The sequence below is a fragment of the Sebastes umbrosus genome, chromosome 18 (assembly GCF_015220745.1).
Source record: "Sebastes umbrosus isolate fSebUmb1 chromosome 18, fSebUmb1.pri, whole genome shotgun sequence".
Lineage (NCBI taxonomy): Eukaryota > Metazoa > Chordata > Actinopteri > Perciformes > Sebastidae > Sebastes > Sebastes umbrosus.
Genome location: NC_051286.1, coordinates 3,863,770 through 3,877,933, shown reverse-complemented (window position 1 = coordinate 3,877,933; position 14,164 = coordinate 3,863,770). Strand labels below are relative to the sequence as shown.

Genomic DNA, 14,164 nt, shown 5'->3' with positions numbered 1-14,164 from the left:
AATAACTACTGCCTAAACTTGTAGAATGACAACTGGTCAACAACTTTAGTAGGTGTATACTTTAGGTTGTGAATCCTCAAAGGCCCAACGATACGATATGTAACATTTTGCGATATGCTGAGTATTGCAATAAGACATATATTGCGATTTATTACCTTTTTTCAACTGAAAATTATGCAGTTTGTCAACATCTGTTTTATCTATTAAGATCCTGTTTTCGTTCCGTTCAGAGTTTTCATTGTGTCTTTCCCCATTTATCTGATCACTGACAGTGCTGCTAAGATTTGGACCGTTTCTTCCGTAGAAACTAGAGAATAAAATCCGTCCAGAGCTGCATTGATTAATCGATTAGTTATCAACTATTAAATCAATCGGCAACTACTTTGATAATCGATTAATCGGTTTGAGTCATTTTTTAAGAAGAAAAAAGTCTAAATCCTGAGCTACGATAAGCTGCGGCAGACACTCCGGAGCTCAGCGAGCTGCGGCCGTTTGATTCTGCAGCTTAGTGCGTCAAAACAATAGTTGGGAAAAGTTTAACTTTTAACGGCGAAGTGCTGCCAGAGAGGAGAGGACCCGCAGCCAATCAGTAAACAGACCCTGTTTTACTGTTACAAATGTAAAATACATATCATATTTGTAACATACGGCATGTTGACGTATGTTACAAAGAATTTCTTCCCGCCTGAAACACATGAACACGCCTCCCGGCTGCAGAAAAAAATAATTATTGAGGCGAGCTGCACTTTGCCGCTGCCTGGTGTGAATTTGGCGTAATAAAGTTTGCCATCTTGGTTCAGACTACAATATAATGTACGTATTGAATACGTATACGTAACAGAAAAAGTCGTTTTGTCGCTGCATAATATTCCGTTTAAAAGTACTCATGACCAAAACAACAGTTCAGAAAAAATACTTATTAATATCCTATTCCATTTCTGCCACTAGATCCCCCTAAATGTTGCACACTGGTCCTTTAATCGTATCGAGGTGGTGACGGACATCTTAACACTCCAACTCCAACTCTCTGTATACCACTAGGAGTGAATGAGTAAATGTAGGTGCATTGACCCTTTAATCAACAACGAAAACTGCTGCAGGTGTAGCCAGGAAGTAAAGTTTTTTTTTTGTTCTTTTTAGATCTGGCATTTATTGAATTTACTTATTTTAATATATACTTTAAATTATGATAAAAAATAAAATGCAACAACAATCAGACATGATGAACAGGTTCCATTTTTATCTTCCTTTTCCCATCAACTTGATGTAAGAAATAAAATTGCACATCGTTGCTGGTCTACATTTATGATGCACTTTGATTAGAAGCAATAAAAATACAGATGTTGAAGCGGATTGTACAAATGAATAAAATAAAAAAACAAAATGCAATGATCCTCATGCACTTTTACAATACTGAAGTATGAGTGCACTTACAGGTACATTCTAATTATGCGGATGCCTTGTTTTGCATGACAGATATTTTCTAGCAAAGTAAAAGCACACTACTACACCGTGATATGCCGAATTCATCGTCACATAGAATAATTAATCTAGCGGTTGTTTTTACAGGAGTGAGGTCAACGTGGGGCGGCATGCCCTGGTTCTGTACATGAATGCCGATACTGCTGCGTGGTGTTATTTACTCTTCTTAACGTGAATACATGGTTTCTATTAGTGTCTGCTATTATTTTCTTCATGGTACATATCTACAGTTAGCGTCATTTTTACATCCCTCGAGTATTAAACATGATCTTTTTGGTCTCGCATCAGGCCTATATGGAGAGTTAAGAGTGAAATGAGAGGTAAGAGTTGGCAATCTTCAGGTTTTTCTCAACCTTTTTGTTTCAACTGCAGGTTTCAAAGCCACATCGTCAAGTATTTTTGAGAGACACATCCAACAAATGAATAAATAAATAAATACAATTTATACATTTTACATTTCATACAGTACATTCCCTTGAGTAAATACCGTATTTACACATGCTATCAGCGACTGGATGTGAAAACAGCCTCTCGCTACCGTCCCGGATCAGTCACTTCTGTGCGTCGGTTACAGTCATCGACTCACTTTGCCGGAGCCTTTGCCGTCGTGGAACAGACCCCGTCCCCTGGAGCCAAGAACCCACAGAGGCTGCCCTCCGGAGCGGTCGTGCGGGTGGGCGTGGCGAGGGGGAGGCGAGCCGGAGAAGCTGGACGGGGAGCGGCTGCGTGCCTGCAGCACCCCGCCATCCCGGAGCTCCTGGCGGGAGGGGGAGGAGCTTAGCGAGCGCTGCAGGGAGGAGGAGGAGCTGCGAGGGCGGGGGGGAGGGCTGAAGAGCATCCCGCTCCGGTCCTGCATCAGCTGGGTCAGACTGGCAAGGAAGTCTGCGTCGCTGGTGCTGCTGGCGCGCACTCTCAACCGCCGTCGCCTGGAGAGAAGAACACAAGACAATGTGATGATGATGATGATGATGATGATGATTCCTCCTCAAATCTTCCTGGGAGGAGAAAGTTATAATATAATAAGTTATAATCAGGGCTGTCAAAGTTAACGTGACAAGTAACCACGGGTGTCGCCACATCAATCAGAGCTGAAATCTAACGGATTAAAGCTTTAAATATTTACCAGCTAATAAAAAGTGAGAGATGAACTTGTTCAGCTCTCAGTATCAACATACCTGTTGTCCACACACGGGCGGATGGGTGGCTTCCCGGGAGGTGGTCGAGGCAGAAACCTGCTAGTGAGTTGTTCGGGTATGAAGGTGGCGCTCACAGGACGTGGGATCTTACTTTTACTACCCGACGAGGAGGACAGAGAGAGCGGGTCTTCTCCCACACAGTCGGACCTGGATCCTCGCTCCGAGAAGGCCCGGTCTCTCAGCAGAGCACAAGGCAAGTTGTCGCAGGACAGCGACGGAGAGGGGGAGTGTGTCGGGGAGCCGGGGACTGGGCTGCTCCAGCGATGACGCCTCTCCAGGTTGAGGTCCCTGATCGGAGAGTCCAGGGGGTTGCCCGGTTCTCGTCGCGGGATCCGACTCAGTCTCGGGGACGAGGGGGAGTCTCTTCTCCGGAGCAGAGCCGGCGGCGGAGACGAGGACACGGTGACGGTGCTCTCCAGAGCGCCTCCTGCCGTGTCGGCTTGAGGCTGCTGATTGGGCTCTGAGGAGCGATCGGGCAGACCAGAATCGCTCTCCGGGTCTCTGTCGTTGGTCAGGTGAGCAGCGGGGCCTTTAGCTGAGCTTGGCACTGGAGCTAACTCCAACCTCCCTCCATCTTTTAGGATTTCCTCTGGGAGAGTTACAGATTTAACAGATGGCGCCTCTAGTGGTATCGCATCGCTCTTCTCCTGAACAGGGGACGGTAGCGCACAGCTAGAGGACTGAGAAGAGGTAAATGATTGTTAGAGGGTTTGACCTTGAAAGTTGTTACACCAAATATTTGAAATAATTTGAAAAATTCCATCCTCAGACCTTTTCACACTAACATGCTATTTAGTACGCTAGTATGTGAGATATTTTAGTACGTCAGAAACCTTAGTATGAAACCAGTAGTACGCTAATTGCATACTATTTCTGGTGAAATATTACAGTATGCAAACACTGGACACTACGCCGACATAAATATCCCACAATGCAATGTGAACGTTCATAACAGACAGACTAAATGCTTGGTCTCCCCTACCTGGTCCATCTGAGGTCTTCCCATGATGACGGAGGGCATTTGTCCCAGCATGCCTGGCAGCCTCCTGTGGCCCAGCAACCACGTGCCGGGCATGGACATCTGCGACAGAACGGGACTGCTGGGCACCACCGAGGACTGGCCGTCCTGCGGCTCGGAGGACTGGTTCTCGGTCTCGGCGGGCGTGTGCGTCCCGGACTTGTCCTCGCGCGGGGCCTCACCCGGAGGCTTGGTGGCTCCGGACCCGCTGCCTTGCTCGAGCTCCAGCATCACCCACTCCTGAGAGTCTCCCTCCTGGGGGACGGGACTGAGGTTCACGGCCACGAAGCCGCTGCTCGCCGCGCCTTCCTCTTGGTCGGGGGTCGCTGCGCCGGAGTGTTCCTCGTTGCAGGACGTCTGTCCCCGCTCAGGAATGGACTTCTCCCCAACTTGAGAGAGGACAGGGCGCTGTTTACCCAAACTGAAACGAGATAATGAAAGTGTTATGGTGAGTTTCTGTAAATAAAATGTTTGCAAGCTGTATATATAAGATTGTAAAACAGCAGACTCTATACAGAACAGAGCTGCACGCTCTTTTCTTTATTTTCTAAATAACGGTGTTGTCTTGTAAGCTTGTTTGGGCAGATTATGTATGCATGACACAATAATAATAAAATTAAATAAAACAACTAACTAGGCCTCGAGGAAGCGTTCGATGGTGGGCTTGGGTTCAGGTGCGAGTCTCTTTTCAAACGCCAGGCTCTGACTGTGTCTCATCCTCCGGAGCAGCGGTGCCGCCCGCTCCAGGAACATGGTCTCCGATCGCACCCGTCTGGGAGAACTCTGCATGGAGCCGGTGTTGGGGCTCTGGTTCCCCTGGTTCTGACTGTGTTCATCCTCACTCACCACCTGAGAGGAACGAACAACAAGACGGCTCAACAACCCTGGAAACAACAAGCTGTAGCAAGACATGCATTTTTTAAAATAGAGAGGCAGGCCTGCAGTGGTGGGTTTCTATTCAAGCCCAGGAGGAGGAGATGTAGTGATACAGGATGCGTGAGCAGCATGTGTGCATCGCAGAACCTCTTGCTTTTTAATTTGATGCCCATGTTAACAGGTTAGAGCAGCGCGGCTCGGTTGCGTCTCTTCTAGAGATTCGAGGTCTCGCCTATTTTTTCTGCGTGCCGCACGGTTCACAGCAATATCTGTCATTGTTTTGTGTTGTTAATTGATTTCCAATAATAAATATATACATATATTTGCATAAAGCAGCATAGTTGCCCACTCCCATGTTGATGAGAGTATTAAATACTTGACAAATCTCCCTCTAGAGTTTTGTTTTCTGTGGACAGAATTTGTTAACACAAGGCTTTTATTCTGAAATATTTGCAGGACAGTGTTGTGGAAAACGCAGTGACTTGCATGGCTCCATAAATGAATAGTACACCGGCTTTTAATCGTGGATTATTACTATTATTATTTGCAAATGAGCACACACTTTTTTTAACCTTTTTCTGTCTAAAAAAAATATAAATGACATTTATAATGAAATAAAAATGCCCATTATGAAAGGCAAACTCTATGTAGAGAGAAACGGCTTGTAGTAGCAGCTGCAACGCTGTCGGTGTGGACACCACACGCGTGAGAGACGCAGCAGTTCAGCGAGGCAGCCGTCACATGCTGCTCATGCGTCCTGTTTAGCCCGGGGCTTAGCCATTATCATATGTCTGGGCAAAGTCAATGTAGTCTTGGGGAGAGTTTAGTGCATGACATCCACTGCAGTGCAGATAAACTCTGCATCTCAATTTCTCACGAAGAGAAGCAGTTACATAAGAATAATATTTCAGCAGTTGGTAAGAACTTGAGTGAGCTACATTTCCCTGACCTTCCTGATCATCGGCTGGACATGTTTAAGGTTGCGGTTGCGATCCATCTCTTCCCACACGTCTGCACCAGGGGTGGTCGGCGTGGGGATGGGGGGGCAGTTGTCAGCGTCGCTGAGGCGCTCCCCTTGCAGGACATCCTCGGTGTTCTCCCTCTGCAGCTCGCCTGGCAGCACCGAAGCGTTGGCCATGCTGTGGAGGAGAAGGAAGGTCACCCTGCAGCTCATTTCAACGGCACAACTTAGAGCAGCGGTTTTCTCAGAGATCTCTGACTGAGCAGAATACGAGTCTAAAAAAAGCTGCAGCTACATCTTTGAGTACGTATCCGACAGAGTGTGAAGGAAGTTTGAACAGTGAAAGTGCAAGAACAAATTAGTAGAATAAAAGGCTGATAGTGACGGAGCGTTCTTTAGCTGTAAAATACCCCAAGTAGGCCGGTGTGAGGCGAGTGAGCTGCTGAGCGGTGGTTGTTGCGGCATTGATGGTCAGCATATCCTCCGAGTCACATTTCTCCCAGTCATACGCGTCGTTCTCCAGCACGTTGTGGTTCTTCATAGCACTCTCAAACACTGACATCAGGAGCTGTCACAGAGAAGTCACAGGCGTCAGCATTTTGACAGCTGGAGGGGAACAAACACAGTGTGTGTGCAAAATACGCCAAACAAGAGACGGCCGACCTGATAGTCCGGCTTCGTGAAGTAGTCCAAGGTCAAGATGTGATCCAGGAAAGCAGGGAACTCTGAGGGAAGGTGCTTCAGCATTAGTCGGTGGTCATACGTCTCCTTTAGGTTTCCTACTTGTTCCTGAGAGCAGAGAGAGAAATGAGAGTTTGAATGGATCCACATGATGTGAATTACAAATCTATACTAACTCAAACACAGAGGAACATACTTTGTCTTTGATTTTCCTCCAGGGCAGCTGACCAACCATGAATTCAACCAGCATGTAGAAGAGGGACCACAGGTCGTCATGACGACCCATTTCCTACAAATCAGGATACACAAATGTGAGTAATTTCAAAAGGTAAAATATATATATAACTAATAATAATAAATAAATAAATAGCAGAATATGTTTTCGGTCCATGCTCACCTTATTCTTATGAGCATTGATTGAAGCATATCGCACAGTTCCTCTGAAGCCGGCCACAGGACGAGGCTGAAAGAGAAGAGATAATAAAGATTAGGGGTGGGGGGGGGAAAGAAAATCCATACAGCATATTATCGCGATATTGTAATGATACACAGACGTCAAGTATCGACCTTTTATTATATAAACTATTAACCTCTTAACAACCCAATCTTGAATCTTAAAGCTAGAGTGAAGATACTGGTATCGTATGAAACTAGAAAACCTGAGGAATCCATTGGTACCGAGCAACTAACGCTCCGGAGTTACGATCAATTTTGGCGAGGAAAAACTGTCATGGCCGTTTTCAAAGGAGGTCCCTTGACCTCTGACCTCAAGATATGTGAATGAAAACTCAAGAGTGAAAACTGTATCTTATTAGATAAAACAGATGTTGACAAACTGCATAATTTGCAGTTGAAAAAAAAAAAAGGTAATAAACCGCAAAATATACCTTTTCGCAATACAAATAAAAAATGTTTCAAATCGCAATAAGATCATATCGTGACTTTAGATAATATCGTATCGTGTGGCCTCTGGTGATTCCAACTCCTAATGAAGATATAGTAAAATGGAAGAAATGTTAATGTCCTTTACATCAAGTTTATAGGTTCTAAATAACATTCTGAGGTATCTATATGTTAAAGGAAACTGGATTTACTGTTTTAATCTTAAAGACATTTCCCAGTCTCAGATATTTAAACCTTTTTGGGGCGGTCACACACTGATGTCACATGAAGGTCACACAGCGGTCATGTGAAAGTTGTCATGAATTTGGTGTGAAATGTGCACATTTGTGTTCCTTTAACTTAGCGTTTCTAGATATCCTGTCACCCTAGTGCTGTCATTTCTTTTGGATCCAACACTTATCTGTGTTAACATGCTAGATCAAACCTCAAAGAGTTGACAGAGTACGCTTTAACTCTCTAAAAACGGACCTCATTGACTGCATGACCCCGTTTAAATCAATCTAAAATAATAATCATAATAGCTAGAGCATTCATTCATATATTTTGCAGCAGAAAGCTGAGGCTTTAGTCTTTTGCGTCATCACGTTGTACGCTCGTGATGACGTCATTACATTAGGTTACATGCGGAACATAACAAAACTGCTAAAGCGCCTTTTTCACTCCATCTGCTCATAAAAATGAACTTATCTCAATAACTAAAAAATGTGCATAGTTCAAATAACTTATGGAGTGTTAAGAAGTCTACATTTGGAAATCTTTTGGATCAATATGTTCTGTTTGTTTCTTTAAATTATTTTTGTATTTTTTTTTATATTTATGACACAATTTCAATACTTGTATAAATTATTCTGGTTTATTGACTTATATAACCTTTTAGCTGATGTTGTACAGATTCTAGGGATGTGAAGCATTTGAAAATACTCCCAAGAAATGACATCACAATAAACAATAAAAATTGAATAGAAAAAGTCCAAACAATGCTTAAAGGAAGTTGACGCAGAGAACTCACTGGACGGACTTCCTGGCTGGAGTTGGTGAACTGACGGGCCAAACCGAAATCAAGCATATAGCAGCATCTGCAGGTACTGGCGAGTCTTCCCATCGCAAAGTTAGACTGCAAATTTAACAAACACAGAAAAACACAAACAAGTTCAAAGTAAACTGACTGTCATTCAAACACAAATGTACAAAACCATCCAGAGTTTCAGGTGAACTTACGGGTTTAATGTCTCGGTGCAGGAAGCCCACAGAGTGGATGCTCTCGATGGACTCTAAAATCTGCTTGCCAAGTCTCAGAGTGGTGGAGACGGAGAAGGTGCCGCGGGCCATGGTTCTGCGCAAATCGGCCAGATTCCTCCCCTGAAGACAGGAAGTCAGTGGTCACATTTATGACGCAGTGATTTGGTGTCAGCAGCAAAACAAAACACTAAAAAAAACATCCTACCTGCAGTTCCATCACCACGTAGTTGAAACGATCGTTTCGGCCGCAGCCCACAAAGCGACACACGTGGTCTTTACCTGTCAAAGAAATATAAATATATATATATATAAACAGGTAAACTGGTTGATCCCTGCTGGCCTTGCTTTTCACAACAGACACAATCTGTATCCACATATGTTTAAATTTCTCATCATTTATATGTATTCATTCTGTTCCAGACACAAATGTCAGATATTTATATGTTGCATATGTCGCTGATTGTGTGATATATTGTAATCACTGCTGGAATATCTCAGCATTAGTTGGGACACTGAATGGTTTAACAGGCTCTACAGTGTGATTCTGATACACCAGGGTTTCCTACTACTACTTTTGTGGTGACTGAAGTCAAGATCACTGCTGCTTATATCATAAAAACATGTACAACATGAACCTTTGAGGAAAAAGCAGAGAGGTTCCACACAGTAAATGCCATACGTTTGGTTATTCTTAAGCCATCACCTACCAACTAGATTGACAAAATGCACCACGATGTGGGGGGTTACCACCTTGGCTAAACACATTCTTGGGAGGAATTGTGTTATTTCTCTTGGGAATTTTCAGTTACTGACAAGAGGATGGCATCACTCACCCTGGAGCTTCTTCAGCACCGCCACCTCCATCTTCAGCACCTGTTTGGGTTGTTGAGCAGACTCCACCTTTAAGGCAACAGTGGCCTGACTCAGCTGATCCAGAACCTCGTAGATCTCCCCAAACCCTCCTCCACCGATCTTCCTCGCCTGGAAAGAAGCAAATTCTCATTTGTGTTTGTGGAGAAATCATTGCTGTATTTTCTTAAACGTGACTTTGTGATTTTTCTTACCACTTTCCATCTGTCTCTGACCACGTCTGCCACTGACAGGATGTCAGTGTGCTCCACAGCCGCACTCATCCTGAGTGCTCTCAGCTACAGCCTGCACCTGGCATCAGTGACGCAAGCCCCTCACTGAAAACAGGGAACACATTTGAACCTCTTTTACCCGAAAAGAGCTGAGCTGTGTGTTAAAACTCTGCCTTTAAAAGTGAAAGGTTTAGTGAAAATTGTATTTTTGCTTCATAATATTTTTGACTGTTTTAATATTGAATGTACATATTTGACTTTTTTGTTATTATTTACGTTGTTGTGATCTTATTTGTTATTATATACTTGATCATATTTCATTATTATAATAAAACTACTCCATTTGGAGTCAAAATTATACAATTTAGTTGTTTTTTGTATCTATGAATCTATGAATCTATGTGCTTTGTGTTATTCATATCTGCTTTGCCACAGTTGTAGTCAAGGAGTTACTGAATGAATTCAGTGGCATCTCTGTGCATGGCATCATTGCTATAATGGTGTTATCCACTGTCTTATCTAGAGGATAAAAATGTAAATTTGTCCTTTGGTTCATCACAGTTTAATCAGGCATAGTAACAGTCACAATGTTGATGGATTCTCTGAGGTCTTATCTATCTATAGAGACCATGATAATGCAGATAAACCTGCTAGTTGTGGAGCTATTCTTGATTTGATTTTGGGTCTGTCTGTCTAAGCGACCTTCCACCAGCCTAGGGGCTTAAGAGGTTAACATTGAGGTCCATTTTCTGTCAGTAAATCACTGCACACACTGCATGCTAACTGGGCGTGCAAAAACACAGAAAGAGGAAGCATAACATGTCACATGTTATTGTTGACAGAAACATGTGGACTTAAACCTTTGTAGAAGCTATGTGCTTTGTGTTATTTATATCTGCTTTGGCACAGTTGTAGTTGAGGAGTTGCTAAATGAATTCGGTGTCATCTCTGTGCATGGCATCATTGCTATAATGGTGTTATCCACTGTCTAATCTAGAGGATAAACATGTAAATATTTCCTTTGTTTCATCACAGTTTACTCAGGCATAATAACAGTCACAATGTGAGGTCATCCCTATCCATAGAGAACAGGATCATGCATATAGACCTGGTAGTTGTGCAGCTATTCTTGATTTTAAATCACTGCACACACTGCATGCTAACTGGGCATGCAAATACACAGAAAGAGGAAGCATTACATGCCACATGTTATTGTTGACAGAAACATGTGGAGAATGACATTTAAACAGCTACAGATGCAGCTCACACCCAAAGGCTCATTATAGAAGATGCTAACCTCATGTCCTGCAACCCTGAGACACCCTGAGACACACTGTCCTGCACTTACTCAGGCATAGTAACAGTCACAATGTTGATGAACTCTCTGAGGTCTTATCTATCCATAGACACCATGATAATGCATATAAACCTGGTAGTTGTGCAGCTATTCTTGATTTATTGTGGGTATTTAGCAGTAAATCACTGCACACACTGCATGCTACTGGGCGTGCAAAAACACAGAAAGAGGAAGCATATCACATGCCACATGTTACTGTTGACAGAAACATGTGCAGAATCACATTTAAATGTGAGCTAAAGATGCACAGCACGTCTTAAAAGGCTCATTATAGAAGATGCTAACCAATGCTAGGAGAGATAGCAGCCAGTGTTTGACTCTGTGCCAAAACACAAGCAGGAGAAAAGCGCAGCAGCTTCAGTGGGTCATAAATGAGACGTAAACCAGAGCAGATTATCTGAGAGGAGGATAATCTAGCTGCTGATTGTGTTCACTGCGGCTGTAAACAAGCTAACTAGCTAACTGTTTACTAAAAGGATAACAAATGACCTCTCCTACCTCGCTGTGCTGCACCATTGTGATCCCAGTTGAAATCCAAACAGTCCCCAGTCTGCTGTTGCTGTGTAGCCAGCTCATTCCGTCATCCACAGAGTGTTTACGTTAGAAACGAGGTGCTGATGATGAGAGTGGTGATGCACCATGGCTCAGTTAGCTCAGCTAGCCTGCTAAGCTACATGTAGCCTGCTAGTGATGATGATGATGATGAAGAGGAGTGATGAAGAAGCCCCCGCGGTGTGACGTCACAGCGCTAGACTCCTCCTGATTGATCCGCAGACTCCTGCAGAGACACTGAGACACACTGTCCTGCAGACACACTGAGACACACTGTCCTGCAGAGACACTGAGACACACTGAGACACTGAGACACTCTGAGACACACTGTCCTGCAGACACACTGAGACACTCTGAGACACTGAGACACACTGTCCTGCAGACACACTGAGACACTCTGTCCTGCAGACACACTGAGACACTCTGAGACACTGAGACACACTGTCCTGCAGACACACTGAGACACTCTGTCCTGCAGACACACTGAGACACTCTGAGACACACTGTCCTGCAGACACACTGAGACACCCTGAGACACACTGAGACACTCTTAAGACACACTGAGACACTCTGTCCCGCAGACACACTGAGACACTCTGAGACACACTGAGACACTCTGTCCTGCAGACACACTGAGACACTCTTAAGACACACTGAGACACACTGAGACACTCTGTCCCGCAGACACACTGAGACACTCTGAGACACCCTGAGACACACTGTCCTGCAGACACACTGAGACACTCTGAGACACACTGAGACACACTGAGACACCCTGAGACACACTGTCCTGCAGACACACTGAGACACACTGAGACACTCTGTCCTGCAGACACACTGAGACACACTGAGACACTGAGACACTCTGAGACACACTGTCCTGCAGACACACTGAGACACTCTGAGACACTGAGACACACTGTCCTGCAGACACACTGAGACACTCTGTCCTGCAGACACACTGAGACACACTGAGACACACTGAGACACTCTGTCCTGCAGACACACTGAGACACTCTGAGACACACTGTCCTGCAGACACACTGAGACACCCTGAGACACACTGAGACACTCTTAAGACACACTGAGACACACTGAGACACTCTGTCCCGCAGACACACTGAGACACTCTGAGACACACTGAGACACTCTGTCCTGCAGACACACTGAGACACTCTTAAGACACACTGAGACACACTGAGACACTCTGTCCCGCAGACACACTGAGACACTCTGAGACACCCTGAGACACACTGTCCTGCAGACACACTGAGACACTCTGAGACACACTGAGACACACTGAGACACCCTGAGACACACTGAGACACTCTGAGACACACTGAGACACCCTGAGACACACTGAGACACCCAGAGACACACTGTCCTGCAGACACACTGAGACACCCTGAGACACACTGAGACACACTGAGACACACTATCTTGCATCCCTGAGACACACTGTCCTGCATCCCTGAAACACACTGTCCTGCATCCCTGAGACACGCTGTCCTGCATCCCTGAGACACACTGTCCTGCATCCCTGAGACACACTGAGACACCCTGAGACACACTGAGACACCCAGAGACACACTGTGAGGAGCAATAACACTGCATTTAATCATGCATTTAATACAAAGCTCACACTAACTCCATGTGGTCCGCTGGACAAGAGATTGAACTCTGCATCACTAACTTAGATGGATCGTCATCATTCAGACTGATCAGTTGTTATTACTGTTGTAAAATAACCCATCAGAGTAGAAGGGGTGTTGCCGGGAATTCTGGTGCACCTGATGAAATATTGATAACCCTTCACCCCCCCGCAGCTCCCTCCACCACCGCAAGAGGAAGTACTCAGACCTTTTAAAGAGGAGCTGCTATGCTTTCCCCCTTTCCTTTAATGCAGGGGTCAGCAACCTTTACTATCAGAAGAGACATTTTAGATCGCAAAAAAAAAAAAAATCTGTCTGGAGCCGCAGAATAATTTGAGCATTGTGATGAAGGTAACACAGTTTATAGTTTAAGTATATAGTATATAAGTCTAATGCGATGAGGGCAAATGTACTGCGGAGTATTAGGGCCACATTGAGGGAAAAAACATCTGAGATTTACAGAATAAAGTCATAGTACGAGAAAAAAAGTCGTAATATTACTAGAATAAAGTAATAACTATACGAGAAAAAAGATGTAGTGTTACGAGAATAAAATCATAACTTTACGAGAAAAAAGTCGTAATATTACGAGAATAGTCATAACTTTACGAGAAAAAAAACTACTATTACGAAAATAAAGTCATAACTTTACAAGAAAAAAATATGTAATATTACGAGAATAAAGTCAGGATTTTACGTGAAAAAAAGTCGTAAAATTACGAGAATAAAGTCATGACTTTACGAGAATAAAGTCAGAACTTTACGAGAAAAAAGTCGTAATATAACGAGAATAGTCATAACTTTACGAGAAAAAAAACTGTACTATTACGAAAATAAAGTCATAACTTTACAAGAAAAAAATACGTAATATTACGAGAATAAAGTCAGGACTTTACGTGAAAAAAAGTCGTAAAATTACGAGAATAAAGTCATGACTTTACGAGAATAAAGTCAGAACTTTACGAGAAAAAAGTCGTAATATAACGAGAATAGTCATAACTTTACGAGAAAAAAAACTGTACTATTACGAAAATAAAGTCATAACTTTACAAGAAAAAAATACGTAATATTACGAGAATAAAGTCAGGACTTTACGTGAAAAAAAGTCGTAAAATTACGAGAATAAAGTCAGAACTTTATGAGAAAAAAGTCGTAATATAACGAG

The 14,164-nt window shown here is 43.6% G+C and overlaps 1 protein-coding gene across 1 annotated transcript; it reads right to left on the bottom strand.

Moving 5' to 3' along the window:
- Positions 1–1,218: 1,218 nt before the first annotated feature.
- On the bottom strand, positions 1,219–11,490 carry ttbk2b (tau tubulin kinase 2b). Its single transcript, XM_037751432.1, has 15 exons — positions 11,294–11,490; positions 9,421–9,543; positions 9,190–9,337; positions 8,562–8,635; positions 8,336–8,476; positions 8,127–8,231; positions 6,612–6,677; positions 6,411–6,503; positions 6,197–6,322; positions 5,944–6,101; positions 5,522–5,711; positions 4,331–4,545; positions 3,661–4,117; positions 2,658–3,358; positions 1,219–2,408 (listed from the first exon to the last, which is right to left on the bottom strand). Exons 2-15 carry the CDS (start codon positions 9,487–9,489, stop codon positions 2,057–2,059), a joined length of 2,895 nt encoding a protein of 964 aa, XP_037607360.1. The 5' UTR covers positions 9,490–9,543; positions 11,294–11,490; the 3' UTR covers positions 1,219–2,056.
- Positions 11,491–14,164: the final 2,674 nt, after the last annotated feature.

Coding starts and splice junctions, on each gene's coding strand:
- ttbk2b (XM_037751432.1), bottom strand. CDS start 9,489: ATGAGTGCGGCTGTGGAGCACACTGACATCCTGTCAGTGGCAGACGTG. Junction 4,118..4,330: donor GAACGCTTCCTCGAGGCCTA/GTTAGTTGTTTT, acceptor ATCTCGTTTCAG/TTTGGGTAAACAGCGCCCTG. Junction 2,409..2,657: donor CGCCCGTGTGTGGACAACAG/GTATGTTGATAC, acceptor TCTTCTCTCCAG/GCGACGGCGGTTGAGAGTGC.